This window comes from Pelecanus crispus, chromosome 19 (genome assembly GCF_030463565.1).
Source record: "Pelecanus crispus isolate bPelCri1 chromosome 19, bPelCri1.pri, whole genome shotgun sequence".
Classification (NCBI taxonomy): Eukaryota; Metazoa; Chordata; class Aves; order Pelecaniformes; family Pelecanidae; genus Pelecanus; species Pelecanus crispus.
This window is the reverse complement of record NC_134661.1, coordinates 3114883-3140833: the sequence shown is the minus strand read 5'-3', so window position 1 is coordinate 3140833 and position 25951 is coordinate 3114883. Positions and strand designations below refer to the sequence as shown.

Sequence of the window (25951 nt, the reverse complement as noted above, 5' to 3'; positions counted from 1 at the left end):
TAGACGTCTCATGACAAATATATTTTTGGTGGTAATTAACGGGGGGTTGGGAGAAGAGGTTTGCTTCACCCCCGACTCCTACTGGGGAGGGCGGTGCGGCCGGACAGACTGACCAAGAGCGTGAGGACCACATGCAATGGAGAACTGGCCGGGTTTCCATGCAAAGTGCCCTATGTGCCATTGTTTCCCCCAGGAACCCATTTTGGGGTTGTCACCTGCATGCCCTTCTGCCACCCCCTTCACTGCATTACTGCCCTGTCCTGTGCTGGGGCTGCTTCAGACCAATTTTCCCTCCTGCAAGCCAGGGACAGATGTACGGTCGGTTGTACAGAAGCTCCTTCTGTCGCAGATGCGCCCCGGTCCATGTTTTAATCAGGCTGCTAACATTCTTTCTTCTTTCACAACTGCGGGATGCTACCAGAGCCATGGCTGCTCTCTCCCGGGTTGAAAGCAGCCTGCTTGCCCAGCCAAGACGGAGATGGTTGCCAGTCCCATCAGGATGGCTGAATCATAGCGGTCGGAGCCTTGTATTGCCTTACGTTAATTACCGGTACTTAACTACATGGCTAACTGTGACAGCGAGACAGTTATTTCTGTCTCTCCCTGCCTGGGAAGGTGGATGAAAAAAAAAATAGAAAAAAGCAATAGCAAGGGAAAAACCCAACCCCAAAACCCCACCGCAGGCGTAGAGGGCTCCAGGTTCTCAACTGTTCAGGTCTGCTAGCACCGCCAGCAATAAGCTCCGCGTTTCTTCTCCTGCTTTTGATTGAAGAACACTAGAAATCAGCCGGGGCGCAGGTGCTGCATTGTGTTAGATTAGTGCTGATTGAATTCATACACAGGCGCTGATTGAGGCGCAGGGCTCTGCCGATGCCGGTGTGCCGTGAACAGGGGGGTTTGCGGGATCGTGTCCCATAATCAGCACCCTCAAATGTGGCAGTGGTGTTGGTGGGCATCTCTCTTGGGTCTTTTCTTCCCTGCTGGGATGTAGGGCAGAGCCCCGGTGTAGGGTAGAGGGGCATTTGGCTTCCCTGGTGAGAAGATGGCTCTCTGCCGACATTTCCTAGGATGGGCAGCGATGCCTTGATGGTAAATGCTAGTGGATGGTGGTCGTCTCTTTGGGAGGAGCTGGAAAGATGTCCCAGCCTTCTTCAAACCACAGGATGGCCCAGCAGCCATGAGCAAGTTGGAAATCAGTGCCCGGCTGTGTCAGGGACCTGACTTTGGGGAGAGAGTGCCCACCGTTTTGGGCAAGGAAAGATGCCTTGCTGCACTTCTTCCAGTGTCTGCAGTTTTCCTGGACTGGCTGCCCCTGCTCGGTGCCTTCATTTTCATCTCTGTTTGGGAGATCAGGTGTGGTCACCAGCATCGACTGACTCTGATGTTAGCATTTAAGTGCCACCTGCTCTATAAACATCCCCACTGATTTGCTCTATTTAAAGGCCTCCCACTTTATCTCTTTTGCTGCCGCCTCATATTTCCTTATGAAGATTTCTCTTAAGCTAATAACAGCTGTTGGCCATCGGGACTTAGGCAGATGCCTTCTGACCTTCCCCGCTGCGCTGGGGGAGCATCCCGACACGTGGACACGGCCGGACTGCAGCTGCGCAGGGAATTGGGGGCTGCTAGGCTGTAGCCAGAGGCTGTTTGCAAACCTGTTATGGTCCTGAGGGCACAGAGAGTTGCTGTTTTTTTCTGATCGGGGATGCGTTTCAGAGCAGATTGCAATGGCCATGACTTGCATGGGGCAGGGAGAGCAACCAGGAGCTTTGTGCAGGACAGGGACATGATGGTTCCCTGCAGGAAAGGGCTCAGGTACAGCCCTGATCGAGAGCTCGCTGAAGGTGGTGCCAACCTTCCTGGGGGCTGGAGAGGGTTTCTGAGCAGACCCTGAGTCATCAGGACACGGCTGTGTTGTTGTGTCAGAAACAAGGGACTCACAGTGGGAAAATCAAGTGGGAGCCGGGAGCAGAGCGTGCCTGAGCCCCTGACCCCATCACGCCACCCTTCCCCTTGCTGATGATGTTGTCAGGGCGGCGTGCACCCCCACAAGCTGGAAGTAAAAGCAATGAGGAGTGAAAGAAGAGCTTTAGGAATGAAAGGAAAAGCCTAGCTTGCTTTAACAGAGCCGGCTGCGGTTTCTGGATTTGCTTGATGTGGAGCATTAATTCAGAAAATCTGGTGAATGGCTTTGGGAAGAAGATGTAGTCACTTGGCGGCAGCAGGGGCACCGTGCAGCTGCTCGCCTCGCTGCTCGTCCCTTCCCGTGCAAACCAGGACCTGTTTCTAAGCCACCAGCTCTGCCTGCCTCAGTGTTAGCACCGTGCTGTGCTGCCCGTGGCAGTACTGGGGTCTGCGGTTGCCTGTGGGGTGCAGGCAAAGGGCAAGCCCCTTCAAGGAGGCCAAAGGTGGGCACAGACCCCCTCCGCAAGTCAACATCAGCTTGAGGTTGGCACCGACCCGGCACTGGGCTCACACTTTGCATCCCCTGGGTTGTCACAGAGGCCACGCGAAGCCCTGCGGATGCTGGGTGCAAACAGCCGGCGGTGGTCTGTGCGGCTCGGCCCCCTCAGGGGCTGCACAGCGAGTGTTAAGTCTTGACTTCTGATGCCTCATACAGACTGCTCCCGCCCTCCTCATCATCTTGTTATTATTCTAATGTCTGGGAGCTGCAGTCATGGACCAAAACACCATTAAACTATCTGAAATGGAGCAACTCGACAGCCCCTGCCCTCACAGGCTTATTATCTTTGCAGATGGATATTTTATATTTAGCAACCTCTAATGTATCAATTTGGGCTTTGATTTTTCACAAGGAGCAGCTTCTATTTTGGTGCTCGGTAGCAGGCGGGCAAACTTCCACCGCAGGGGAACCAGCAGGGTGAAACCCTCCCCGACAAGCCCCGAGCCTCTGGGGAGGGCAGGAGGGTCCTGCAGCCCTCGGAGGACTTTGGGGAGGGGGTGATTGGCAGGGAAGGCTTTGCCGGTGGTCTGGAGCTTGTTTGAACAGTACTGGGAGCGCTTGGGGGATCCAGGTGCTACGGTAGCGGTGGGCCAAGCATAATTAAGCTTGCAGAGGGCGAGAGCCGGTGACACGTAGCTTTGTGGGAGGTATTTGGGGCGACTGGCGTATGGAGGGAGCTTATGGGGAAAAGAACAGTTGAAGGCTGGCTCAGCTCCCTGTGCATCCCACGCTCTTTGTTTTCCCATGGGGGACACAGGTGCAGCGATGGGTTGGGACTCACCAAGCGGGTGGCGAGGGCTGGATGGGAGGGCTGGGGGATGCCAAACGGCACATCCCGGGTCCCCTCCATCCTCGGGGTGCTGGGATGGCGTGGGGATGCTGTGGGGCTGCGCACCCCGCATCTGGGTGCCGGGACGGATGGGAGAGGTGGGAGAAGGGATAGCGTGGCTGCCTCGGAGAGGAGGGAGGGTGCCAGCAGAAGGGATGGGGAATGAAGACAAAGTGCCTCCTGCCCTCTGCACTGAGAATAAATATCAAGGATGACAGTGACGGAAACCCAGGCAGCGCAGTCCTGCCCTCGGGGAGCTATTGTGCGAGACCCGCCGTCACACACTGCAGATGCCATTGTACCCGCGGCTAATTTGACAGTTTACATTGTTGAGAGAGGATTAGAGGAGCCGCCGCTTTTTGATGGCCTGCTTCTAATTTGCATCTTTAACGAAGCGGGAGCCCAGCCAGGTTCTGTTCTTTTGTGTTTACTTCTGAGGAAGTGTGTTTATTTCCGATGATTACAAATAAATCTCCTCTGCCTTTGCTCCAGCCGCCTGGAATAAAAGGCATTCGGAGCCTGTTAACTCGGTAGCCGGGGCGAGTACCGGAAGCAAAGGAGAAATCCTATTAGGAGTCCCCGGCAAATGTAATTCACAGTTTCTTCTCAAAGACAAGGGTGCTGGGGGGTTTGCTCTGCCCCTGTGACAGGTACTTTTGGTTGGAAACTTCCCAGGGTGAAGCACCACCCTGTTGCTGTCAAGGGGCTTCGCTCCCGAAATGGGTGAGCTATTTTAGCTGCTGAAAACTGGGTCAGCCAGCCAGTTTGTGACTGGTTTCGGCATCTCCATTTGTCATTTTGATGAGACATGTTGCCTACAGGAGAGAAAAGCGGTTTGGGGTTGAAGGGCCATAGAAATATTTCGAAGTAGAGCATTGTTAGTTTGCGTAAGGGAATGGGAGGGTTTTGGGTTGATCCAAAGATGAGCATCTCCCCCGAGCCTCTTGGCTCGGCCAGGGACCAGCAGTCCTGGCTTTGCGGGTGCGAACTGATCACCCAGACTGCACGGGATGTTTTGGGGTCCCAAGCATGCCATCCCTCGGGATCCTTTGCACCCATGGAGAGGAGTTTGCAAGGCTTGTTTTATTCCTCCAACTCTTTGCGTGCCGTTTATCCCTCCAAACTGGTGCCAGAAAACTTGTGCTGGCCCTGGGCACGCTATTTCCCTCACCACAGGGCAGGGTGTTGAGGGCAGCCCCAGTTTCATGCCGCATGTGCAGCCCCAGGCTTGGCCCTCGTGCTCGGCCAAGTCAGCAGCGCAGGAAAGGTCCGCAACGTGGACCGGGAAAGGCACGGGATGAACCTGGCGGGTGTTAATGTCACATCCCAAGTGTAGGAGAAGCGCTGTCAGTGTCATTGATAGGACCGGGCAGGAGCCTGCCATGGGAGCGACGCTGGGGGTCTCTCCTAATAGGTCTGGGAGGAGGGAGATGGTCACTTTGTGCCACCGAACACAAAGAGCGCATCGGAGGAGTTATCTGTATTGTTGACACTAAGTGAAATAATTCCCCCGCAACCTTCAAAATTAGCATTTAAGGATGAGGAATAGGGGCAATTAGAGGGGAAGCGGCGCAGCACCGCTGCCCCCGACTCCCTCCCTCATGCATCTTCTCGCGCTGCCGCGTTCGGGTTCATCGCCGGAGAGGCCACGTGAATCAGCATGAGCATTGCGGGGGCCGGAGCTCGGGTGAAGCCCAGCATCCGAGGCTGCCTGGCAAGCCACTCTGGCGGAGAGCGGTCGTGGTGGGTGGCAGCTGAAGGGCTGCAGATGGTGAAAAGTCTCTGCTTGAAGGCAGCGAGGGTCTAAGTGGGATGCAGAGATGGAGGAGCAGATGGGACGGGTCACGCTGCATGAAGAAGGGCTGCGTGGGGGAGCCGGGACAAGGCGGGTGCCAGGGGCTTGGGTTTGCGCTGACAATATTGGTCCCAAGATATTCCTCCCACCTCGCTGATGGGTTTTCTCCAGGTGAGCCGTGGAGCCAGGATGGGTTTATTTCCCTCCCACCTGACAGGCACTTTATTGTCTTTTGTCCCTTCTGGACTCATAAGGCAGGGTTTCTTCTGGAGATGGATACGGCGCCTTCAGAAGACTGTTAATGGGGGTTTGTCTTTGTTCTTAATTAGATCCCTTCAAGGGAAAACCTCCTGGCCTGCTTTATTATGCAGCTTTGTCAGAGCTTGTCTGCTTTATCTAAACACTTTGCAGAAGTCTCTTTACCTGTTTGCTTACTGGAGACATTATCATAATCCTGGTCAATTGGAAATAGGTAGCAAAGACGGCTCAGCAGACGAGGGAGTGCTGGCAGCTTAGTGGCTGATGGAGATCTCTTTCCAAGCCAGGTAAAGAAGCTGGCAGGGTGCTCCTCATGTTGGGGTGTTGGTCAGTATTTGCCTTTGAAGAGCTGATTTCCAGGGCACGGGAAAACTCGCAGTGGGAAGGTGAGGTCGGGTGAGAAGGTGCCTCTGGAAACACCATGCAGCTGATGGACGGTGGCTTTGCTGCTCTGACACATTGCTAGGAGGTGCAGGAGGGCTGGTTTTTTGAAGGAGGGAGGTTTGTTGGGTCCCTCCCCACCTGCAGCTGCAGGGGACAGCCCGGTGGAGAGGAGCTGAAGGGACTTGGTTCCAAATTAGCTGTTGAGTGGCAGCAACTGAAGAGTGAGCTCGAGGGATGGGGAGAAGGAGCCTTTGCCTGCTTGCTCTTGGCATGAGTTAGAAGAAGGGGTCTCCAAGTTGCTCCTGCCCATTTGCTCTGAGTGGTTTCGAGGGTGGTGCCAGTCACCAGGCTCTACAGGCAAGGGAGGGCAATGCTGTCCTTGCCCTTCCTCGCGTGAGCATGTATGCCCATCTTATGTTCGCCTGTGCACTTGTGCAGGTGCGGCTCTGAGCCATAAATGTGAGCTGTAAACGCAGAACGAGTGACCCCAGTTCTCAGGGGTCCCAGATCGGCTCCCAATCTCCCTGGGAAGTGCAGCCACTACATGCCAGCCAAAGCCGGGCAGCGGCGGTCGAACGTGCCCAGTGATGGCATGAGCTCCTCATCCCTGACACTTCAAACCCTAGTCCTTGTGCTTCACCCCTAATGAGGGGACCCGAGAGTACCTTGCAGGGCTGTAGTCTGGATATTTATACGAGTGTAGACATGCAAGTTGTCTGTTTTACATATTGCTGCCCTGATTTTTCAGTGCACGCAATGAATAATTTACAGAAGCCGTGTGTAAGTATCTCTTTATTATTCATTATAAAGAAGTGAGACAGCGGTAATAGTCCACTAGACTGGAATCCCCCAGGGCCAAACTTAACTCGGCTGCGCTTAGCTCTCCCCCAGTTAATTTGAACGAAGGGAGGGCTCAGCTTCCCGGCAAGGACGATGCCGTCTGCCGGCACGAGGCTGCTCGGTCTGGTGGAGCAGATCCGGCGCCGCCGCAAGCACTGGGGCTCGTCCGATGCCCGGGTGGGCTCCCAGCATTCCATCCGTGCCGCGGCGGGCACGGAGGGCCATCCGTCTTTCCCGGCGTCCATACACGATGTGGCTGGCGGAGACGTACAGCTCCTGCAAGGGGAAAATTACTTGTTTGTGGGAGGATATATGGCTCATTCCTCTGAACCGAGCGCCCAGGGGGACCCTCAAACATGCCAAGTATTGCCCCTTCCCTCCGCCCGATTAATAATCTCGATCGAGGTGACGCTCTGCAATCCCAGCAAGGGAGGCATATAACACCCCCAAAGCCTCTGCAGGAGAGCTGCCGCGGCTGGGACGGGGACAGGAACAGCCTGCCAGCCCGTCTCTGAATTTACAGGCATGCGGAGGGGGACTTGCATGAATTTCTTGATTGACTGTATATGCCTTTTCCCTAAGATCTTGGCTGCACAAAGCTGCGGCAGCGCTGCCGCTGCCAGCACAAGCTTGCACCTAGGTTCGCTTTCCTAGTTTGCTTTCATGCCGAGAGAAAGCTCCCCTACCATGGTCCTCGGGTGGGAAAGGCGAAGCTCTCGAGAAATGCTGGGCTCTTAATTTAGCCAAATGCTTGGCGTTTTTGCTGCGGGCGCTGCGGCGGCAGCAGAGAAGGCCACAAGTAAATAGTTCGAGAAAAATCTATCAAACGGAATGAAAAAGCCATGTTCTCTGGGAACATTTTAATTCCCTTCCTCCCCCCGCTCCCCGTTCTTTGCCAAGCGTAAGTCAGCGCCGTGGACCGGAGCTGCGGAGCCCCTGCGCATCTCGGAGCGGGAAGGGTGGGAGCCAGGCAGGAAATAAATAATGGAAACGACTGTGTTGTGTTTTCAAGGCACTTGTAGGATTTACAGCTGCTTATCCAAATGTTCCCTTCCCTTCACCGCACGCTGGCTTTGCTGTCTCCAGCTATTTCTCTTCTTCCCCTCTCCCCGTGCGCGTGTTGTGGCCCTCTCCCCCGGCAGCGGGTGCATATATTGCCCCAGGGATGGCTCGAGGGCGGCACCGATGAGCCGAACTGTGAGCAAATTTTACAGCTTCATCCGAAATTCTCTGTGCACAGCGAGGGCGAGGTGGGGGGCGGTGGAGGTGGGCGAGCGGTGGGGGGGCATGGAAAGTCTGCGCAGCCTGCAGAGGTCAAATGTAATGGGATTTTCATCTGCAGCTCCCCAGCTCTGTATAAAAGAAAAAGGCGGGGCTTTTTTTTGGGTGAACCTGCCGTTTCTGTGAAATCTCAGGGGATGGGGGATGCGGGACGGGGCAGCAGGGTAGCCTGGATGTGGCGCACGCCCTCTCGGTGCCAGCGGTCCGGCTGGGTCCAACCTCCGTTAGAGCCAGCGCCGCAGCTCCCATCCGGCTCGCATCCCCTTTGGGGAGCCAGGATACTTGCCGTACGTTGTGCCCCCACATTTCTGACCCTCTGTCTCTTTCCTTTGCAGGTGTACCGTGGATGACAGGGTCACACGGGTAGCATGGTTGAACCGCAGCACCATCCTGTACGCCGGCAATGACAAGTGGTCTATAGACAACCGTGTGGTCATCCTCTCCAACACCAAGACCCAGTACAGCATCAAGATACACAATGTGGATGTCTACGATGAGGGCCCCTACACCTGCTCCGTGCAGACAGACAATCACCCCAAGACCTCACGTGTCCATCTCATCGTGCAAGGTAGGTCTTAACATACTATTGCCAAACCGACCATTTGGTATGGAAGGATGTCTGGATTTGTGAAGAGGTTGGAGGCCTTCTTGGCAATGGAGATGTAGGGATGAGACTAACATCTGTTGCTTTGGAGGTTGACCTGCAACAAGGGTATTGACAACTGCCTGCCATGATGGGGAGGAGACAGATTTGCATCATCTCAGCCTCGCTGTGTTGTACGGTCGTCACATTGGGCAGAGGACACCAGGGAACTGAAATTGGGGCTGGTCTCCTCCTCCTCCTCCTCCCCCCTTGCCTGTTCCTGCTGTGAATTTGACCCATCCCTGCTGTGAATTTGACCCATCCCTGCTGCTCAGGACCTACATTGCTCAATGTGCTGTGTTGGGAGTTAGTAAGGTACCCAGGCATGCGTCCGAAAATGCTTCAGGAGAGCTGAGAGCAAAGTGCTGCCAGGCGTGGTGGAGGAGTGGACTCCAATAGCATGAGGCTCCCTGGTTTTGGGAGACAGGGCAGAGCACGTGAGCGTGTCGAAGTCACTGCAGGGCTGCGAAGGGCTGTTGGCACAGGGCTTTGCAGGCGAGCGTGTTGGTGTTGGGTTGGAAAGCAGCGTTCCTGTGGCTGGTCTAATGTGGGGATCTGGCTGCCGGTAGATCAGAGGTGCCCATAGCACTCCGGCGGACGCCACCTCCAGATCCTTGCGGCTTTGCACTGGCTATCAGCTTTTGTCCAGTCTCTAGATTAATTTTTCAGAGTTAGTGTTAGTTCAGGTTAGATAAAGATAATGAAAGTTTCCTAATCCTCTTAAAGAAGATTTATCCGGCTGAGTAGAAAGCACTCGGAACACAATAAAGCATGTATACTAGGACCTAATCTTTTCTTTAATTTCAAACAGCTGATGGGTATTGATTTTGCAATGAGCAAATCTGAAAAATTTCTTGGCCTTGACACATCTACGAGAAGCCCCCAGCACAGATATGTATGTATTTATGTATCCTTCTCATTTGGAGGAGGCAGGGTTTGACTGCAGCCGCCCATCCAAGCCTTTTTTCTGCCAGATCTCGGTGGGACTGTGTCAGGGGACCCTGCACCAGGCAGCACTCTCCTCGGGAAGAGGGCAGCAGAGGACCACGGGGAGCATCCCCTCCATCCCCTTTTGCAGGGCCTCTCCCTCTCCCCCTTTTTGAGTTGCCTGCGAGCCGTCTGTCTGCAAAGTTTAATCTGTTTATCCTGTCTGCTCTCTAATCGTGCTAATCCATCCAGCCAACACCAGTGAAGTATCAGAATTCTTTGCGCCTAACAAAATCAGGCGAATGGGCACTCAGCGCCCACTTCCCTCACCCCTTTTTCGGAGCGGGACCTGCAACGGCAGGTGCTTGCCAGGCTTGGGCGGGTGAAGGCAAGGGATAGTTTGCATCCGGAGCAATTGTCCTGTGGCGAGATGTTCCTAAATGTGCTGGGAAAAGTTTTCCTCTGGTGTGAGCAAGCTGTGTTGAATTGCTTCCGCCGCACCAATGACTCTGGTTGTCAGCTGTGTTGCATCTCTGCAGCTGCAGGGAAGCCTGAGAGGAGCTGGGGATGTATGGTTACACAGGCTGAGCTCAAGTACACCATGCTCAGAAGTGTATGTGATAAGCTCTGTTAATGTGCTAAGCTCTAGCCACATGGTTTGCCTAAGTTGTTATGCCAAGAAAATCCATCTGTAGATGCCACCTTGCTGTTCCGTTGGATGGTGGTGTCCAGAAAAGCAAATCCTTCCTCGCTCTGTTCTCGCTTCACCTCCAGCACAGTTGCCTGGTGGCTAAAACATGCTTTCCAGTGGCTCGGACCAAGTGGTGTTGCCACAGCCAAGGGCTGTTAGCCTCCATGCCGGGGAAAAAACAGTTTTTTACAAGTAGAAATAACACATAGCCCTTTGTTCTGTGCTGGGAGGAAGGGAACAGTTTTCCAAGGATGCCTTCAGTCCTGGCTGTGCATGCAAGCACAGCACACGCTTTGCAGGGAAGGAGTGAAGCCCTGTTTCTGTCGTAGCTCTCCTGGCCTTAAATATTGGCTTAAAAACAAGGTTTGGGGTCCTCCTTCATCAAGGAGGCAGCTGTCCCAGCAGCAAGGGCAGGAGGACCACAGGGGATGGCCACACACGCCCTGGCGTCACGCCTTGCCCGTGCCAGCTGGCCAGCGAGCAGGCAGTAATGACCAGTTAGCAACCGTGTTCAGGTCAATTAATTTATATTTGTATTTTGCAAAACTAAAAGTTGGCTGGATAGAGTATTGATTCTTCGTCCCCATATTCAATTGGGTTTTAATTGTGCTACTGCAGGGCCTGACCTTCCCTCCTAGCAACCCAGCAATAAATCTGCCAGGGAGTCGCAGTCAACAGTAAATGTGTCTCTTAGTGTTGTTATTAATACGTCTCTTGGATTGGTTCATTGAAACAGCCGTTAACAAGGGCTTGTAAGAGCGTAGATGGCAGGAAGCCAGAGCGGTTTTTTGTCTTCATTTTCTTCTTTTTTTGGGACTACCTCGTGACGATGGGATGGACACTTTCAGGGACATGCGCAGTGCTCGTGGCATGACGGTGTGTCATGGGGAGAGTTACAAATATAGAGAGAACTGCCATTTAATCTCATCTAAGTAGAAGATGAGCCATCTCATCCTCCTCTTGCCATAAGCAGCTTGAGAGGAGGATGCCACGGGGCGGGACCTTGGGTCAGCCCTCCTGCCTCCGGGTATGACCCCCGCGAAGCCCACCTCAGCTCCCAGGGAGGTGCAAGCCTGCAGGGACGAGCTGGGAGACCTTACCGCATCGTGCCGCAAAATGGTTTCAGTGCAAGGAGCGCGGTAGACTGTAGCCGGGGCTCAGCCGTGCCTCCTTGGTGTGGGCTGTTTCAGGACGCGGGGTATATTTCAGTCTGAAAAGTGGAGTGCAGGGTCAATGTTTTGGTCGAGGCTGCGGCTTTTGCAGTCAGTGCCTCAGAGCAAGCCTGGCATCCTCCTCATAGCAGCGGCTGTAGAGGAGGGTGTACGTGCCCAAGTGGCATAGCGTAGCATGGTGGCACTTTGGGATCCACGCGCCGCGCGACACACCGTCTGGCAGAGATCTTGGTGCTGAACATCGATACTGGCTGTCGCTCCCTAATAGTGGGCTTTGGTATTCCTCAGATGTCCTCTGTTTCTGATTTATTTAGAGAACTCTCTCTACTGCCTTAATCCTACTCACCATAGATTTTTCATTAAAACCTCTCCTGGCTGTCGGCATTGTTACTGTTAAGTTTCTGGCTGGCACAATCCATTTTCCCATCTCGGCATCATGCTGCTTTCCTTGCCCCAGGAACCAGGGCAGGTTTTGAAGGACCGTGGTCTTCATTCGCAGTAGTGAGGTTGTGGTCGTGCAGTTGGTTTTCTAAATGCATGTAAGGTTGATGCTCTCCTGGAGCCGGTCCTGTGTCCCTTGTCACATCCGCCGCCTCTCAAAGAGGCACCCATGCAGGCAACACTCTTCAGCAAATTGAGTCTTTATTTTTTTCCTTCTTTCCAATAACAACTTGCTCTTGGAATCTCTGAAAGGGCCACCCTCCCCTGCCCTGTGCCAGCCCCACTGAGCTTCCCTGACGCAGACCGTGCTCCGGGCTCCCCCCGGCACCACAGATTTCACGACAGCCGCAGTTAAGCTTGCTTTTATCATGCTACCTTTGATATCCAAGCAGGAACTGAGACTGCGATACTTATTAAAACCTTACCAGGAGGCTTCAGAGTGTATGGTGGAGGTGAGGGGAGCGGCTCAGCCTTCTTTGGTTGTCGTAGGAAAGACCTGATAATAGGCTCTAAACATAGAAAGTGCTTATATATAAAGCACTTAGTATTTAGACGCTGGAGAGTTTGGTGTAAGGGGCGTGTACGTGGTGCGCAGAAGCAGATGCCTGGAGAAAGGAAAGGGTGAGCGGCAGCGATGCAGGCTGAGACATCCAGAGCAGGCTCACCTCCCTGCTCGGGAGATTAATCTCATTGGGATCTTCACTGGGATCCTTACCCCTTACCAGGTGGTTTGGGGGTTTTTTTGTCTGCCTAAGAAACAAGATGATAGTGAGGAAAAGAGATGGTGTTCAGTAAATGTGATGCAAAACACCTGGTACAAAGCGTTGGCAGAGGTTCCCGTTGCTTCATGTAGCATGCTGGGCTGGCAAGATTTGATATACATCTTGGATTGAGGGTTTGCAGAAATGGCGAAGGTGGTTCCTGTCTTGCCGGGTGACAACTGGTATCCAAAGCAAAGTGTTCATCACCTGCGTGTCCTGTACGTGCCACTCATTATGGTATGGTCCCCAGGGGTTGACTGCCCTCCGTCCTGCCGGCAGCAGTGAGGGTGTCCCAGGAGGAATGCAGCTCCTCACACCGGGGTCTTAAAAGGCTGAGGGCTCAGCCCAGTTCCTCCATACCTGCCCGAGCTCATCTCTTGACATTTTTGGAACAAGTGCGCAAATATTACGAGGCAGTGGCTGAGCTCTCTAGCCAAGGTGGCACAGCTGTGCATGGAGGAGGCTCCCTCGCATATCTTTCTCCCCTCTTGGCATTGAAGCTTTTCATGAGGTCTTGTGGCAAAGGGGCTGGTGACGTTTGGATGGGTGCTGTATCTGAGCATGTCTTCCCCTTTGCCACACCTCTCGGTCTAAATGTTTTGTAGATGACTTTGGAGGCTCAGCTCTGGCACTGGGTTAATCGTCCCAGCGGGGATGAGTGAAACAGTTAATTGAAGCAGGAAACTCTCCTGGAGGTCGGGCTCATAGCGGTGGGGATGGAGTGCAGGGAAATAAAAAGGAAATCAAAGGGCTGTTAAGAGGAAATGGGAAAAAAAATCACTTAGGCTGGAAAGACGTCTTCCCAGCAGGAGCGAGAGCCCAAAACACATAATGTCCGTGGCGTTTAAAGTAATGTTTCACACTTCCTTCTCTGGGGGTATGTGAGCAGGCGGGGAAGGGAAGGGGCCCAGCCCGGGCAGAGCAGTTTATTTAGCTGAATGCTGGATGGCGCAAGAGGGACAAAACACAACCACAAGCAAGCGCAGAAGAAAAATCAATTAGCACAAGAGTTGGGGGGAGATGCTGGGGAGGAGCAGGGTTTTTTTTCATTCCAAGGCAGGGGGCCTTTGAAAGCCACTGCTTTGGGAAGCGAAAGCTTCAGTGAGCAGTCAAAAACTTGAGTGATCTGTAAGCGTCCGCTCCACAAGGTCTTTGCATTGGTGCTGCCACTCGGTGCCTCTCCTCTCCGTGCCTGCAGGTCTCATGCGAGACTCCCCATCAGGCATCCAGGGAGCAAATGTGCTCGTAGCACCCGCAAACGGGAGAGGAAACCCTGGCCCGCGCAGCGATGCTATGTCAGGGTCATTGCAGCAGCAGGTTGCGGGGAAATGCTTTCTTTTCCCCCACGGCAAAAATTGGTTGGGATGCAACATTCAGGCCTGGCCTGCAAATGCAGGACCAGGAGCAGAGCTTGCTTCTGCCCTGGAGCTGACAGTATCTTGTGGGAGCAGGAGCATGGAGGCATCGTCCATCTAGGCACCATGCTGTTCTGCTATCTGGGACTGCACCGGAGCCTTGCCCAGGGGTCTTGATGCATTTTCGTCAGTATGCCCCTCTGTTCAGCTATCGTGAGCCTGTAAGGGTAATGACAGGATGCTTGAGGGTGTCTAAGTTGTGGCACTGGACAGGGATGGCACTGCCGGTGCCGAGCAGGGCTGTCTGGGAATGTGGCAGCGATCGCTGTGCTCATGGCAGTGGGAGGTGATGGATGCCACCGCCTCTGTGGACCGTCAGTGTCCCCTTCCCACTCCCACAGAGCCACCTCCAGCCCGTTGCAAAGAGGGCCATGGCTGGTCCCAGAGGGGATTTGGTGGCACGCTGTGCCTTGGCCAGACTGATGTGGCTCACGTCGAGGTCGCGGCTGTTTGGCCAGGAATCGGGTTGGTGATGGACTCAGGAGGTGGCTCGGTGGGAAGGAGGCCTGCTGACCCAGTGCAGTTTGCAGGTCCCCCTGAAGAGCATGTCAGGTTTTGGAGAGTGTCACCAGTGTCCTCAAAGGTGGCGGATGACGTCCACCAGGTCTTGTCTAGCATAGAGAGTTGTCTTCCCATGGAGGGAAAGGAGCTCCCATGAAAAGCAATGTAGACCGGTGTCCTGGGATGGGACAAGGCTTGAAAGGAGCAACCAGACCCCCACCTTGCCCTTCCTCCCTTCCCAGAGAAACAGAGGGTCGGCAAGAGAGTGAAGACGGCCCAATGGGGGAGATGCGGCAGCAACCGGCAGCAATGTGGTGGTGAATTCAAAGCCGAGGCATGCCCAGAGAAAATCTGGAAGGAGTAGCAATGATTGAAGAAAGAAGCAACCAGAGGGGGAATGAAAAACAAACAAAAAAAAAGACGAGAAGAAAAGCCCAGAGACTTGTAGAACAAAAGGAAGAGAGAAGGAAATGTGCACACACAGAAAAGCACCCAGCATCAAAAAAGTGAGAGGCAGCAAAGGGGGAAAAATGAAAGAGTAATGAAGGAGCGAGGGCAGGGAGAGGGGGAAGGTCTGGAAAGAGGAAGAGCCCGACTGGCAGGAAGAAAACAGCATGCACTGCCGAGGCGGGAACAGCCGCTGTCCTTAAAGTGGCTGGCGTGAAGTGCTAACCCGAGATCCTGATGGGAGTGCGGAGGAGGGACGGGACGGGGAGCATCCAGAGAGCATCCTCGGGCTCCTGTTCTTGAGGCTTCTTGAAACTGTTTCTTGAAGTTGTTTCCCCCATTATATTTTGGAACAGAAAGAACGTTTTAGCGTGTGCACAAATAGCTCCCTGGAAAGCACTCTCACTTCCTAATTGTTCATAAATTTACTGACAGGTGGTTACGCAGTAGGTATAACACTCTGAGTTTGGGTTTTATTGCTTTCCCCGTCTCGAGGCGAAAACCTGGAGAAAAAGGGTGCGCGGCAAGCAGTCAGGAGACGCTGCCTAGCACGGGGTGCTCAATGCCCCTGTTTCATTTGTGTGTGGTCTCATTAGCGGTCGGTCCCTGGCACGAATGGATTTTTGCCTTCGCTTGGACAGAGGGGCCTGCGCCAGCTTGTCGATACCTTTGCTTTTAATGCCAATGGGTCTCACAGCATCACGGTCCAGTCCTGTGGGAGGGGGATGAACTATGCGGTCCTGTGCGATGGTTCTGGGCTCCGAAGTCATCCATAGGGAGGTCATTTTGGGTGGTTTGTGGGTTTTTTTTTTTGTTTCCTCCCCCCTCAGCTGTTCCTAAATGATGTGCAGGCAGGGGGAGAGATGCAGTCGCTGGGGGAATATCAGCCGGGCCGGAAAATCTTGTTTCTGCAGCAGAGAGGATACATTTGAAATATGCATGTTATGATCCTTTCCTGTAAAAGGATCATACAAAGCGTGTTTTACCAGGGAAGGCTGTGAAAAGGGAGTGTTTAAGACCCAGAGAAGGGAAAGGGTCTCCTTCTCCCCCAAAACGAAGCGCCTGTAGAGCGCACGAGGCGGTACGCTGCTCGCTTGGCTGGGAAATTTGACAAAAATCATTCTGTTGACCAAACTGTAGCTGTCAGATGTGTTAATGCATTATCTCGATAAAATCAACTCTGACGAGCCTCTCAGATTGGCCTGTCATCAGAATGGGTTCGATCAGAGACAGTAATCTTCGCTGCTGAGAAGCAACCCTTCGTTAAAACCCCTGACGTCGCGGTGCGTTTGCGCAGGGTTACTGTGTGCGTCCTTGCAGCCGTCCCCTGCACCCCAAAAACCCAAAGATGAGTTGGAGGCGAGGAAGCACATCCATTTCTATCTGGCAGCAGGTGCTCCCCAGCTGGGAGCTGGCTTGCGGGTGCATGCCCGCTTCTCTTCTTTAGGGCATCAGCCCCAAACGGGAGCTGTTCTTGGGAAGATCTTGTATCGGTGGTGCCTTCAGCAGACACGCAGGGACAGACTGGGGGCCGCCGGTGCCGTCCCACCATGCTTCTCATCTGCAAAGGTGGAAAGCACAGGCAAAATGTGAGCTTTCGGCATATTTGCCGCCTTTGTGCTGACTTTCCGTACGCTAATGAGTCCTTGTGCGGTGACAGCTCCGTCCTGCCTACGGCGGGGAGGATCACACAGGGAGGCACCTGACCCCTGCTAGGGCAGCGGTTCCGCTCCCCGGCGGTAACAGCGTCGCTCGTCGGAGGGCACGGGCCGCTGCTGCAGGAGCAACGTGCACGCCGCGTCTCCCCAAAATAGGAGGTGTCTGAGAAGGGGCGGTAAGTGAGGTGCCAGGGCAGGACCGTGGCCCGCCGTAGGTGGGATGGTGCCCATGGAAGCTATCGTCTCCCTGCAGAGTGCTGAAGACGGGATGTCCCCCTCGGCGGGCAGGACCATGCCTACGGGGACCTGTCCCACAAGTAGAGTGGCTGTCATCCAGCGGTTTGAAGAGCCCATAGGTATCCATCCATCATCTTGCTTTATGTGTACATAGAGGTCTCTTTTAATGGATTAGGAGCTAATGATGTGGAGGAGGGACATCAGTCGCCTGTGTCAGCCATGGCACTCGCACAGGCTTTCCGCTCCGAGGCGTGCAGCAGTAATGATCTGGCAGCTAAAAATAGTCTGGGGCCGCGACGACGATCGCCTCCGGTAGGGATCGGCGCTAAGGAGCGGCCAGGAGATGAGTCAGCCTGTGCACGGTCGTGTGTGTCAGCGTCACGTGGAGTCAATGATCACGCAATCATTACCGATGTGCTGTCTCTTCCTGCACGGTTTAGCAGGGGAGAGGCATCCTCGCGGGCAGGACCTGCGCATCCCTGGGTGAGGCAGCGTCCATCCCTCCTCACATTTGGGTGTGTGGTAGCAGTTTGCAAAATCTGAGCTCTTGCGTCTCTTTTGTCCCCTGACCGGCTCGCCGTGGAGCAGCAGCACGGGTGAAGCCGGTGCTGGTGCCTGGAGCAGGCACTGGGGCCAGTGGTGTTTGGGAGAGTCCCAGGGATTGCTTGGCTGTGCTTGCGAGCTATATCCCGAGTATGGCACGCAGCATCACAGGACATGGCCGCGTCACCGAGGCGTGATGCCGCGGCCAACCCCGTAAGGTCGGAGGGGAGGTGAAGGTGTCTCACGGTCCCCGCAAGAGGTAGCAGAAATGGGCATGCACCCAGGGCTGATGGAGAGCGTGAATTGGTGCGTCGGGCGGTTCGGGTCTCGAGCAGTAAAGGAAGGAGATAAATCACAGGCTTATTGTTATTGAGTTTAGTGGCATCGCTTTCACATTCAATTTCTCTCGCCGGCTTTCTGAACAAACAAGAAATTACAGCGCAAATGTATTTTTTGGCCTACCAAACATTATGCATTAACTTACCCGTGATTAATATTACACAGGGTCGATGAAATCCTCCACGGGCTGCTCGCTGCTCCAGCGAGACCGCGCTGCTCCTCTCTTCCTCCGGATTTATTCTTGTAGTCAAGTTGCTTGTAGTCTTTTACAAGGAAGGCAGGACTATGAATAAGGGGGGATAGGGACCTTGCGCCGCCAAACCACTTTTTTCCCCATAGCTCCAGAAGATGAGAAGATGAGCGCACGTGGTGGGGGGAGCCTCTCCCCATCATGGTGTTATTGCTCTCGAGCAATCGAGGATGTGTCACCCTCTTTCCTTAGCTATTGTATGATTGGGCATGTAGCAATGTGCATGCAGGCTAACGGGAGCTTTCTTGGAGGAGCAAGTGGTTATAAAGTTTATTATGCACACGAGGAAGCATTAACCTGACAAAGGGCAGGGTGGGCAACGGTGTGCCGTCTTTCCAGCCCTTCTCTCGCTGCTTCTCCTGTGGTTATTATGTTCACCCAGCGATCATTTCTTCTATATGTAGTGAGGAGAGGCTGTTGTAACTACTGGATATGGGCTGCATAGGGGATGTAGGGCAGGAGGAGGTTACCCCCCCTTTTGGTAAATGTAGAAAAATCAGAGGTAATCCAGGGAAAGCTTGCTGTCAGCACGTAAATGACTAGCAATAGCATCTGCAGTTGTGCTGGTGGGCCATGAGGTATTAGCAGGGCTCTCCGTCCTGGCCCTTCGGGGACCGGGAAGGCTCTCGGGGAGATGGGAGAGCCTTTAGCCTCCGTGCCCTGGGATGATCCTAAACTGGCCCCATCTCTCAAGATGGGCAGCTCTGGTGGGATGTGCTTGTCAGGGCAGCTGTGCATGTACCTTGGCCGTATGGTATTTACAGGGAATGGCTGCAGGCTGGTTTTACCCGCATGATCGTGTTTGCCACCAGACTCACCCTGCCTGCTGGCACTCGGGTCCTGTCCACTGCTGGCTGCGTCCCCACGCTGGCCTGACTCCTGTGTGCTCCTCCCGCGGGATTAAGTCCCCCCAAGGAAAAGCTGGCGTGCCCTTGAGACACTGTCCTCGACAGCCCAGCTGGTGGGATCTATAGAAATGTAATCAAGGTCCTTAGATGTCCTTCTCCAAGTCCTGGTAACCTCATAGGCAATGATCGCTGTCGCAGCAGGGTATTGAGCTCTCCGGCGGGGTCCCCATCTCTGTGGGTGTCCCTTTGCTGCATGTCCCCCGACTGCACATCCGTGCTGGCTCTCAGGGGCTTTTCCGATCGGATTAGGGCAGGCAGTGGTGCAGCACAGCAGCACGTCCCTGGCCCCTGCAGCTTTGGGGCCGTGGCTGGGGGGGGTTTGGGAGGTGCCGTTCTCCCCTGCGAGACCTGCCGGCATGTCTGCCCGCTGTGCCAGCACCCTTTGCTAAGGGAAGGGCTTGATGCATGTATTTGTGTGGCTTGTTGTTTGCCAAATGGGAGCACGGGGGCCATAGCGGTTATTGGTAGTGGTATTTTTTTGTGCGGGAGTATTTCTGGGCCTGGGAGGGGGACAGGCTCACATCTGTGCCCAGAGCACCGGTTTCTGCATGTCACACTGTACTTGTTTGTGGTTTGGGATTCGGGGGACGGGAAAGGGATACTAGCGGGAGAGGGTGAGGATACTCGGGCAAGCTCCAGCTTGTTCCGTGCATGCATGTCAGGTTGGGCGAGCGTGTCTTTGTCCCAGGGGTGTGTTGCTGGAGGCCAGTCAGACAGATGGTCATCGTTCTGGGGCCAGCCTTGACAGAGCCTGCCTTTGCCCTGGCCCGGGCAGTGACAGAGTCCTGGCTCTGCTCGGTGCTCCTTTTGTTGCCCACGCCCTGGCGAGGTGCCACAGGGAGGGATAGGAGCTCCAAGCATGCATGGCCTCTTGAGCGAGCGTTTGGAGATGGTGTTAGCTGCCCTGGAGGTGCCCACCTTCCTCTGGCAGCGTGCTCGCCTGCAAGCATTAGTCTGTACCAGGAGCACGTATATCTAGTAAGGCTGTGAGAAGCAGATAATGTCTGCACAATGTTTGATATATTTTTTTTTTTTTCCCCCTCCTGTAATCCATGACTCACATAGACCCTCAGGTAGCATGGAAGCATCGAGCAGGGGGTCAACCCAGTGAAGCACCAGGAGGGGCAAGTGGTGCCTCACGCATGGCGGGGATAACGTGACGGATGTGATTTTGCAGGCACTCTGCATCATGTTCTGCCGCTCTTGTCCCACTCCGTGGCACAGTATTTGTAGGCAAGAGTAATTGAGGGAGAGCCAGGCATCTCCCGTTGCCATTGCCCAGTGTCCCCCGCCGCTGTCTGGAGCTGGTGGCGGGGGGGTGGTCTCCTGCAGTCTCAGCATCTGCAGAAGGTGCTGCTGTCACCTCAGCCCAAAACTGGGGAGGGATGGCTTGCAGCCTTGCGAGCGGGCGGCAAATGCCCAGTTGTGGGAAGGCTTGTCTTGGATGCTGCTGTTATTTTCAGATTTCTTTTCCTGGCAGCTGTTGGAGCTGGCATTAGCGGAGGGGAGAGGTGCAAGGCTGCTGGTAATAGGGGATAAGGTCATCTCCTTGTCTGAGCAAGGAAGGGCCATTGGCAGCCTTCCCGCAGCAGAGCTCGTCGGGGCAGCGCCGTCGGAGCCAGCCGGCTCTGCTCCGAGCGTTAACTACATTTTCCAGTGGTTGCCAGCGCATGCTTTTCATTTTCAGATTGTCGCTTTCCCCTGAAGGACTCAGACAATCTCCCTCTGTTGTAACAGACTGTACTTCTATATTAATGTGTCAAGTTGCTGGGAAATTTAGTACCTTGCAGGGCCCATCGGGCTGCGGAGACTGCACCACGGCTCATCCCGCCACGCTGCCTTTTCCGTGCTGGGGAGGGATGCGGTCGGGAAAGTGGGCATGGGAAAGCCTGGCCTCTCCTCGCACCCAGAAGGCTGCCTGGGAGTGAAAGGCTTGCTTGGGTTGGGGTTTTTTGGGTTGGGGTGTTTTTTTTTTCCCCCAGCCCTGGTGAGGCTCAGAGCCTGGTGGTTATAGGTAGCTTAGACCTCCTCAGAGCATGTTGTTGTGGCCATGCTGGTCAGTTTGGACAATGATGTGGCACATCCAGCCAGGCAGGGATGGTCCCTGGGGGCAAGAGGGGAGCTGGCAGCCCTCACGTCCCCTTCCAGGCAGTGCTGGTGGTGGCCCCAGTGCTTTTCAGGTGATCATCCCAGCATCCCAGAGCCCTTGGCGCGAGGGTTGGGTGAGTGATGCCTTGTGATCTGGGGCTCTCGGCATGTTGTGTGTTCGGGGAGGGGGCACAGGGCATCCTTTCTGGCATTGTAGGAGTGGTGTTTAGTTTTGGGTGGGTTATTTTGTACTGCCTCATTCACTCCCTGGGGCAAAGACCCTTTTGGGAGCTGTGTCCAGCAGCCTGGAGCACCAGGAAGCGGCGTCGGCGAGCAGGCTTTAATTGCTTTTTGCCAGGGCCGGGGATATTTATGGATACGGAGATTGCCAAGTTATTTATTAGATGGAGTATCTGGGGATAGAGTAATATAAATCACCGTGGCCGGTATTGAATGGAGCAGACGCTCAGTAATTTAAACAGCTTTAATAAATATGCTAAAATATGAGCCTTGTTGCAGGCTGTAATGAGAGCTGGTTATCGGGGTCTCGGCCACAGTCGGGGGGTGTGTGGGTGTGTTTCCAGCCCCCGCCTGGTGCAGGGGACCAGCGAGCAGCCCCCGGGGCTGTGCTTGGCTCTGGTCTGAGATGCTGGTTTGGAGACATGCGGTCGGCAACTGAACAGGGCGATGGGGCGGATGCTGATGTCCGGCACTGGGGGGGAAAATCTCGCAGCTGGGGCTTACCAGCAGCACGCTGATGTATTGATGGTGCCTCCGCTCTTCTTTGTGTCTTGCAGTCCCCCCCCAGATCGTCAACATCTCATCAGACATCACCGTGAACGAGGGCAGCAGCGTGACCCTCATGTGCCTGGCCTTCGGGAGACCGGAGCCCACCGTCACGTGGCGGCACCTCTCCGGGAAAGGTGAGACTACGCTCAGGGCTCAGTGGATAAGCTGCCCGGGTCCGAGGAGGGGTCTCACCCAGCCTGTGTGGGGTGGATGGATGTCCCTGTAGAGGTGGCTGGGGTGGCAGGAAGGTGGTCCGTGGTTTGCTGGTGTCTGTTTTGGAGGGTGGAGGTGCTGGCCCTTTGCTGCATCCTGGTATGAGGGTGAGGATGCGTGTTAAGGGATGTTCCAAGTTTCCTGGGTGAAGGGCGATGGTGCCACGCATTCGGGACGTCTCCCAGGGCAGGGCTTTGTGAGCGAGGACGAGTACCTGGAGATCACGGGCATCACACGGGAGCAGTCCGGGGAGTACGAGTGCAGCGCCGTCAACGATGTGGCCGTCCCGGATGTGCGGAAAGTCAAAGTCACCGTCAACTGTGAGCACAAGGGATGGGGGAATCGTGGTGGGGCGGGCACGTGCGGAGCCCGGTGTGACGCTGCACCGTGTCTCCGCAGATCCGCCGTACATCTCGAACGCCAAGAACACAGGTGCCTCGGTGGGGCAGAAGGGCATCCTGCAGTGTGAGGCCTCGGCCGTCCCCGTGGCGGAATTTCAGTGGTTCAAGGAGGACACCAGGTGAGGGGCTGCGGAGGGGGAGCCCAAAGAATGGTGCAGCAGGGGCGGGGGGCACTGCGCCGGGGCCGGAGGTGGCCAAGGGAAGCACAGAGGAATGCTGGGGTCTACCCACAGCACAGGCTCTGAGCGCTCAGGTAAGGGCCAAGGGGGTCCCCAGGGTCATTCCTCCCGGGGACGGTGGCCGTGGCTCATGGAGCTGGGGTAATGTGGGCCACGTGGGTCAGGCTGCGAGATAAGTTTCAGGACAGGGAGAGCGGTGGGGTGCAGGGAGTCTGGTGGGGGGATATGTGAGTGCTTGGCTGGTGGGAGGGGAAGGGGTGTCCGGGGAGGGGGCAGGATGTGTCACAGAGTGCCGGCACAGTGCTCTGAGTGCCATCATCCACTTTTCCCCGCAGGTTAGCAAATGGGCTGGAGGGCGTGCGGATCGAGAGCAAGGGACGCCTGTCGACGCTGACCTTCTTCAATGTCTCAGAGAAGGACTACGGCAACTACACGTGTGTGGCCACGAACAAGCTGGGCAACACCAACGCCAGCATCATCCTGTACGGTAGGTGCCCTGTTTTTTTGCAGCAAGGTACAGCAAGGCGGAGGAGGAGGAGGAAGAAGGGGAAGAGAAGGAGGCGGTGGCAAGGCGGGCAGCTGGTCCATGACAGAGCAGCAAAGCTGAGCCGGCCGTATTTAATGTTGCTGGCCCATCGAGGTGCAGAATGGCACGAGATTGGAGCAGCAAGGTCCTACAGAGAGGATGTGTCAGACGACGAGATCCCCATTAGCCCGAGTGGGCACACACAGCCGGGCAGTGGTCGGTGACGGGCATGGCGCTCACGGGTATTTAGGGGCACGCAGCAAAGTTGGCCGGCACATGGCCATTCGTCTTTGCGGATTTGGGGTCATGGGCGGAGAAGAGGCCATGGCGTGGCGTCGCTGGAGCACAGGGCTGAGGAGTGGGCCCGGGCCAGGTGAGCACGCGCTTCGGGTGCATGGTGTGAGGTTTTCCCTGGGGTGTTGTACTGGCAGGGCTACCGGCAGTCGTTGTGTGTGCAGGAGCCTGATTTGTGCAGGGAAGGGCAGGTTCCCGTTGTTGTTTTGTTGTGGGAAGCGTCCGCTTCCTGAAGAAGAGCAGCCATGTGTGTCTGCGGAGCCCTTGTGCCTGTGCTTGCTCATAGGGGCACTGCAGCGTGTGCCATTGTCCTTGGTAGTGCCCGAAACGGGGCGAGTCGGTGTGCGCGGGTGTTGCCGAGAGCAAGCCTGCCAGTCATCGAGGGGTCTGGGGTTTGTGTCTGTGGTCCTGTGGCTGCACACCTGCTGCGTCTTTGCCATTACACACAACTTGACGGGAGCAGTGGGGACTTGGGTGCTAGTCCCCTATGGCACCGGGTGTCATGTCCCCAGTGGCTGCAGACCTGTCACTGGTTGGAGAGCAATGGGTGGTGCAGGCCAGGAGGTTGGTCCCTATGTAATAGAGTGCCTCTAGGCTAGAGCAGCATTTTCAAGGTGCTGGAGCCTGTCTGCGCCTCTGTATTTGCAGCTGCCTTTCTGCTTCCTTCCATGCCTCTGGCTCCCTGTGTTTGCCAGCTGCTTCTTTTCTCTTTCCCTGGCACTCTTGCACTTGCTCTTGGGTTTTGGCCTGCACACGTTGCTCTCTGTGCAAGTGCCCTGTGTAGTTGCAAGAGGGCCTGCTGACGTGTCTCCCAGCCCTTGCCATGGCATCAGTACCTGTGTGTCAGGGCGTATTTGTGTAGGTGCCCGTCAGCGTGTCTGCTGGGCAGCCTTGGGCACCAAGTGGCTGGCCACGTGGGTTTGGGTGTGTTAATTGGGGTCAGCATGGGTTCTTTGGACTGCAGCTTGGTGTGTGGCCATGATCTGCGTGTGTCTGTGCTCAGTGCCATTGGTCAGACCGGCGGGTGAGTGTGACTATGGCGTGGAGTCTCAGGGTGCCTCCTTGCCCTTCTGTCGCTCTGCATCTCCTGCAATAGTTGTGTCTTTCCTCTGTCACACTTGTCCTGGTTGCAAATGGAGTCTGTGTAAGGCTCTGCGTCTTTGGCTGCACCGCCCCTTGCCATGTGCCGCAGGGTGGCTGGTCATCCCTGTTTCTGTTTGTCTGTCAGTGTATTGCCGTGGCTCAGCAGTTGCGGGTCTCAACCCCTCCTGTAGCGCGTTGGCGTCTCCCAGCCCATCAGGCACAGCCTCTTTCTAGCAGTGTGTCTGTGCATGTCTTCTGTGTGGTGATGAGGCTCTTTCCTGGTCTTGCTCTCTGTGTCGGTCTCTGTAGGCGTGCATGCATGCCCTTTGGGTCTGCAGCAGTGCAGAGCGCCCTTGCTTGTGTCTTGCGAATCTCCCAGTTGTGTTGCATTGTGCGTGTTGTCTGTCTGCCTCCCTGCAGTTCTCTCCGAGTCTGTTGTTCTCTCTCTGTCTCTCTGCCTGTTCCGGTTGTGTGAGCGTGCAGGTTGGTCCCGGTGCGTATGCGCCTGTCCGTCTTTGGAGGTTTTGCCTCAGGGTGTCCGGATGCTGTTGTAGGTGATCACTGTAGGCTACCTGTAGGTACGGGGAGGCCCTGGCTGTTTCTCTTGGTGTGGCTGTGCCATTCTTTAGTGGTCTGTGACGTGCAGGCATTTGTCTTGCCCTGTCTGAATGGGTTGAGGTCTGTGGGTGTGTCGGCAGGCTTTGGTTGGAGCGCTCATAGGTGCTCTAGCACGTGTTGTTTGGACTCCGTGCTGGCGGGGCAACACGTGGCGCTGTTTCTGGTGCTGACTCGGCACCCCCGTCTCTGCACCCCTTTGCAGTCGGGTCTGTCAGACAGCTCCCCACGGCACCACCCCTCTCTCTGTGGGCATGTGTCTGTGTGCCTAGTTGTCTGGGACTCTGTCTTGGTGTCCATCTGCATTTGTTCCTGTCTTCCGCGTCCGGCTGTTTCACGCCTTGCCATTTTTCCCTGTACCCTGCTCTGGCCGTGGGCTTCTCCCTCGGTCTGGCCTATTTGTGTTGGCAGTCTCCACAATGTCATCTCTGTCGCGTCTCCTCTTGCTCTCATCTGCCCTGCTGGTCTACATCTCCTCTCTTCTTCTGCTATCGGGCTCTGCTCTGGTCCCCTGTTTGTCATTCTTGGTGTGCTTGTCTGGTCTCTCTTCTGATCCTGTGGTTGCGGTCCCTTAGTTCATGTCCACCTCTTGGTGTCCGTAGATTCCCTTGGGCCCATTTCTTGGCATCGGGGCGCGGTCCAGCTCACGTTGTCTCTGTCAGGCAATGGGTGCTAGGCACTCTTTTGCCCCAAGGGGGGCCTGGACCCCCTCAGGGATGGGCAGGGCTGCCCGGCCCCCCAACCCAGTGGCTGGGGAGCAACTGGAGATGGCACTTTGCAGGGCAAGGAGGGGGATCCCCCATGCTGCCCAAGCCTGGGCAGCCCAGAAGCCATCCCAAGGTAAGAGCTTGGCAGGGGCTTGGGGTCACCGGGGGAGCCGTTTCTCTCACTCCCCCACCTTTGGGTTTCTCTTCAGTACCACCTCAGGGGCTGCGCGCGAGACCAAGAGCGACGGTCAGCTTCTTGCCACGTAACACTC

At 55.4% G+C, this 25951-nt stretch overlaps 1 protein-coding gene across 2 annotated transcripts in view; it reads left to right on the top strand.

Moving 5' to 3' along the window:
• The window catches only part of LOC104023841 (CEA cell adhesion molecule 16, tectorial membrane component), a 305270-nt gene that overhangs the window by 273986 nt on the left and 5333 nt on the right, over positions 1-25951 (top strand). For both annotated transcript variants that reach the window (XM_075723145.1, XM_075723144.1), the window contains 5 exons: positions 8187-8419; positions 21670-21795; positions 22060-22194; positions 22274-22394; positions 22790-22941. In XM_075723145.1, the coding sequence (XP_075579260.1) occupies positions 8187-8419; positions 21670-21795; positions 22060-22194; positions 22274-22394; positions 22790-22941 (767 nt within the window). The remainder of the gene's footprint in view (positions 1-8186; positions 8420-21669; positions 21796-22059; positions 22195-22273; positions 22395-22789; positions 22942-25951) is intronic.